The 3,992-nt window shown below is 41.9% G+C and overlaps 1 protein-coding gene and 1 long non-coding RNA gene across 8 annotated transcripts in view; one reads left to right on the top strand and one right to left on the bottom strand.

The window, feature by feature from the left end:
• NCOA6 (nuclear receptor coactivator 6) overlaps positions 1–3,992 on the top strand; it is a 73,299-nt gene that overhangs the window by 8,274 nt on the left and 61,033 nt on the right. For all 6 annotated transcript variants that reach the window (XM_017878766.1, XM_017878762.1, XM_017878753.1 and 3 more), the window contains exon 2: positions 682–837. In XM_017878766.1, coding sequence (XP_017734255.1) covers positions 682–837 — 156 coding nt within the window. The remainder of the gene's footprint in view (positions 1–681; positions 838–3,992) is intronic.
• Positions 1–3,992, bottom strand: part of LOC108533850 (uncharacterized) — a 72,680-nt gene that overhangs the window by 35,354 nt on the left and 33,334 nt on the right. The window lies entirely within an intron of this gene.

Genomic DNA, 3,992 nt, shown 5'->3' with positions numbered 1-3,992 from the left:
TTTTTTTTTTTTTGAGATGGAGTCTCACTTTGTTGCCCAGGCTGGAGTGCAGTGGCACAATCTAGGCTCACCACAACCTCCACCTTCCGGGTTCAAGCAATTCTCCTGTCTCTGCCTCCCGAGTAGCTGGGACTACAGGTGCGTGCCACCATGCCCAGCAAATTTTTATGTTTTTAGTAGAGACGGGGTTTCGTTATGTTGGCCAGGCTAGTCGTGAACTCCTGACCTTGTGATCCACCCGCCTCGGCCTCCCAAAGTGCTGGGATTATAGTCATGAGCCTGTTCTATTAATTTAAACTTAACCTCTCTCTTCTTTTTTATGGTCCTTTCTCCATCTTACTGCTTTCCGTTTATTCATTGCCTGTGGTGTGCCAGGTACTATGCTAGGTTTTCTGCATGTATTATCTAATTTGTACTCAAAATCTCATGAAGTAGTTTTTTCATAGTTTTAGAAAAGAAAAAGATAAGTTTCAGAAAGGTTAAATAGCTCATTCATGGTCACCCAGGTGCTAAGTGGCAAAGCTAGAATTAGATTTGAGTGTGTAGCTCCAAAGCATGCTCTGTTAGCTATTCCAAGCTGGTGCTTCACCTTATTCTTTTGCTCTTTTGGTTTGTTTTTAATTCCATCTCCTCTGGTGGCTAAAAGATTACTAATAAAATTCTTTTTCTTTCACAATCAAGAGTCCAGCAAGCTAAAAGTACAGAAGGTGGAGCCCTGGAACAGCGTGCGTGTGACATTCAACATCCCCCGGGAAGCAGCGGAGCGGCTACGGATCCTTGCTCAGAGCAACAACCAGCAGCTTCGGGATTTAGGGATTCTCTCCGTTCAGATTGAAGGTCTTTTACTTTGCCATGTGCCCATCTAGACCAGAATCATTACAGTAGTAGAATATAGCATGATTTTCTATGCTGCTTTGTCTGTTCCTCTGCTCTTGTGTTTTAGAATGCCAAGCAACTCATGTAACTTATACTTTGCTTTGCAGCACCTTAGGATGAAGAGGGACTGACTGAGGTTATTGCTGGGTCCTGATGGTCTTTACATCTGTAGTCTTGGTTTCCATTCCTTTGGCTAATTTTGACCATCAATCTTTCAGACTTTGATTTTACTGGCATCCTGACCAGGATTTGATTTGTCTTATTTATTTAGTTGTGTGGTTTTCTTTGTTATTGTTTTTGTTTTTAGAGATGGTGTCTTTCTGTGTTGCCCAGGCTGGACTCAAACTCTTGGCCTCAGATGATCCTCCCATCTCAGCCTCCTGAGTAGCTGGGACTATACCTGTACCACTGTACCCAGCTTAACATATAATTTAATTTGCTTCCTTCCTTCTACCAAATAAAGTTTAGTATTTTCTTTATGCGTCTAACAGATTACGAAGCCTTCAACAGTCCTTTCCTTTTGTAGCAGCGTTCATTTTCTTTTCTTTTCTTTCTTTTTTTTTTTTTTTTTTTTGAGGCAGAGTCTCGCTCTGTTGCCCAAGATGGAGTATAGTGGCGTGATCTCAGCTCACTGCAACCTCCACCTCCCAGGTTCAAGTGATTCTCCTGCCTCAGCCTCCCGAGTAGCTGGGATTACAGGCACGTACCACCATGCCCAGCTAATTTTTGTGCTTTTAGTAGAGACGAGGTTTCACCGTCTTGGCCAGGCTGGTCTCAAACTTCTGACCTCAGTTGATCTACCCTCTTCGGCCTCCCAAAGTGCTGGGATTACAGGCGTGAGCCATCATGCCGGCCCACAGTGTTAATTTTCAATATTTTTACCAGAATGATCTTTTTCAAAATGAAAAGTGGATGAGTGCACGCACACACACACACAGACACACACACATCCCTATACCCCTACACCCCTATACCCCTAGATTAAAATCCTACTATCTCTTGGTATTATTCAAAGAATGAAGACCAAACTGCTTACCATGACCTCAGGCCTTGCATGGTCTCACCTCTACCTTCTTCATCCAGCCTTATCTTGTATAACTCTCCTCCCTTGCCCCCTGTGTTCCAGCTTCTCAACTTTCTCTTCCTGCTGCCACAGGTCCTTTGTATTGATGTCTTCTCTGAATGAAATACTATCCCCTACCAGCCCCCCTTCCCCTAGTTCATCCCTGCTCAGCCTTCAAGTATCAGCTTAAATCTTGAGGATATATTCTTTGAACTCCTTTGGCAAGTCAGAGTCCTTTGCTATGTGCTCTCACAAAAGTTTGTTTCTCCCCCTCAGATCATTTATCTCACACTTTCATTAGAGCAATTATTGATTGTTGTTCTATCCCCCATAGACTGTAAGCTTTAGCATTTGGAATACAGTGATAAATACTGTCCTTACTGTTATAAACTTGGAAGAGCTTATGACTTTAGTAAGGAAGACAAACCTGTGAGAGATACAAGTACCTACCGTGTGTGGGAGAGCTCTTTGGAAGCTCAGTGAACTAGACCCACCTCTTCCCCTCCTGTGTTGATACAACCAGGTGACAACCAGCAATTCCAACTTTCCTTTCTACAGTGGGCCAGGTCCTCATGTCCCTGTGCTTATGTAGAACCTAAATGCTCCGTGAAACCTCAGCAGCCGAGGTCATCATTTTGTTTATAGGAGTGAGACACATTTTATGCAGTCTAGCATTGTAGGTTGCTGTGCCCTCAAAGGGGAAATACCAACAAACAGATTATTTAGAAAGGGTTATATGTAGATTGAGAAATGGGATAAATTTCACCACTTGATAAATGAGGGGATAGTGGCTTAAACAATAACCACTTTAATTTGAAAAATGTGGAACTATCTAAAAGGATCCAGAAAAGTACAGTTAATTCACAGCAATCTGTAGGATGAACTATTAGGAAGAGTGGAAGTCGAACAACTATTGGATAAAATAACAATATGTGGGCTGTTTATACTTTAAGGGACACATAAGTGGTTTCTTTAAAACCCCACATGTTTTATGGTCTCTGTTCCTATTTAAAGACTTCAAAACCTTAATTGATAGTGTTTTTCACTGGAGAAAGAAGTACCAGTTTTATCTCTTAAGCAGACCTACTTCCTAAAAGGATAAAATGCTGGTTCTCCTTTAATATTATAGCCATAAATTCAAACATGAGTACTAGCAAGGAAGCAAATAGATTACATATTTTAAGAAATTATGAAATTCACATATGACAATGATTATCACAATACAGAAAGAGTTCTTTAACTTTTAGGCTACATGTGTGTCCCAGATGATTTCTGTTCTTACAATCCTGGGAATTCAGGCAGGAGTGAAAGTGATGGCAGCAGCTATTGCTTTTATGGAACTGGGCTACTGATTTTGTAAATTGTAAGAAGGAATGTTGGCCAGCCATGGTGGCTCACGCCTGTAATCCCAATACTTTGAGAGGCCGAGGTGGATGGATCACTTGAGGGCAGGAGTTTGAGAACAGCCTGGCCAACGTGGTGAGACCCCGTCTCTACTAAAAATATAAAAATTAGTCCAGCATGGTGGTGCATGCCTGTGGTCCCAACTACTCGGGAGGCTAAGGCAGGAGAATTGCTTGAACGCAGGAGGCAGAGGTTATGGTGAACCGACATCATGCCACTGTACTTCAGCCCGGGCGACAAGAGCGAAATTTTGTCTCAAAAAAACAAAAAGAAGGAATGAAGGTATGTTGCCACTATCATGTCTGTTGCAAGGCTTGAGGGACAGGTTGTTCTCGAAAGAGTCCATTCTCTGTTGACTAATACTCCCTGTACCCTTCCTTTTTTAAGTTTTGGCCAGAGAGTTGGGGAAACATCTTTTTTGAGGACATTTTGTGCCCCCTCTGTAAATTCGTGGGGATCTAAAGCGGTAGTCTGCTAACTTTTCTATAAAGGGCCAAGAATAAATATTTTGGCTTTTCAGGCCATGAGATCTCAACTCAACAAGTACTCAGCTCTGTCTTGTAGGGCAAAAACAGCCATAGGCAATATGTAAACAAGTAAACATGGCAGGATTTCAACAACACTTTTTTTTTTTTTTTTTTTTTTTTTT

Source organism: Rhinopithecus bieti, unplaced genomic scaffold, assembly GCF_001698545.2.
Source record: "Rhinopithecus bieti isolate Rb0 unplaced genomic scaffold, ASM169854v2 scaffold_65, whole genome shotgun sequence".
Classification (NCBI taxonomy): Eukaryota; Metazoa; Chordata; class Mammalia; order Primates; family Cercopithecidae; genus Rhinopithecus; species Rhinopithecus bieti.
This window is presented reverse-complemented; position numbering and strand designations above follow the sequence as displayed.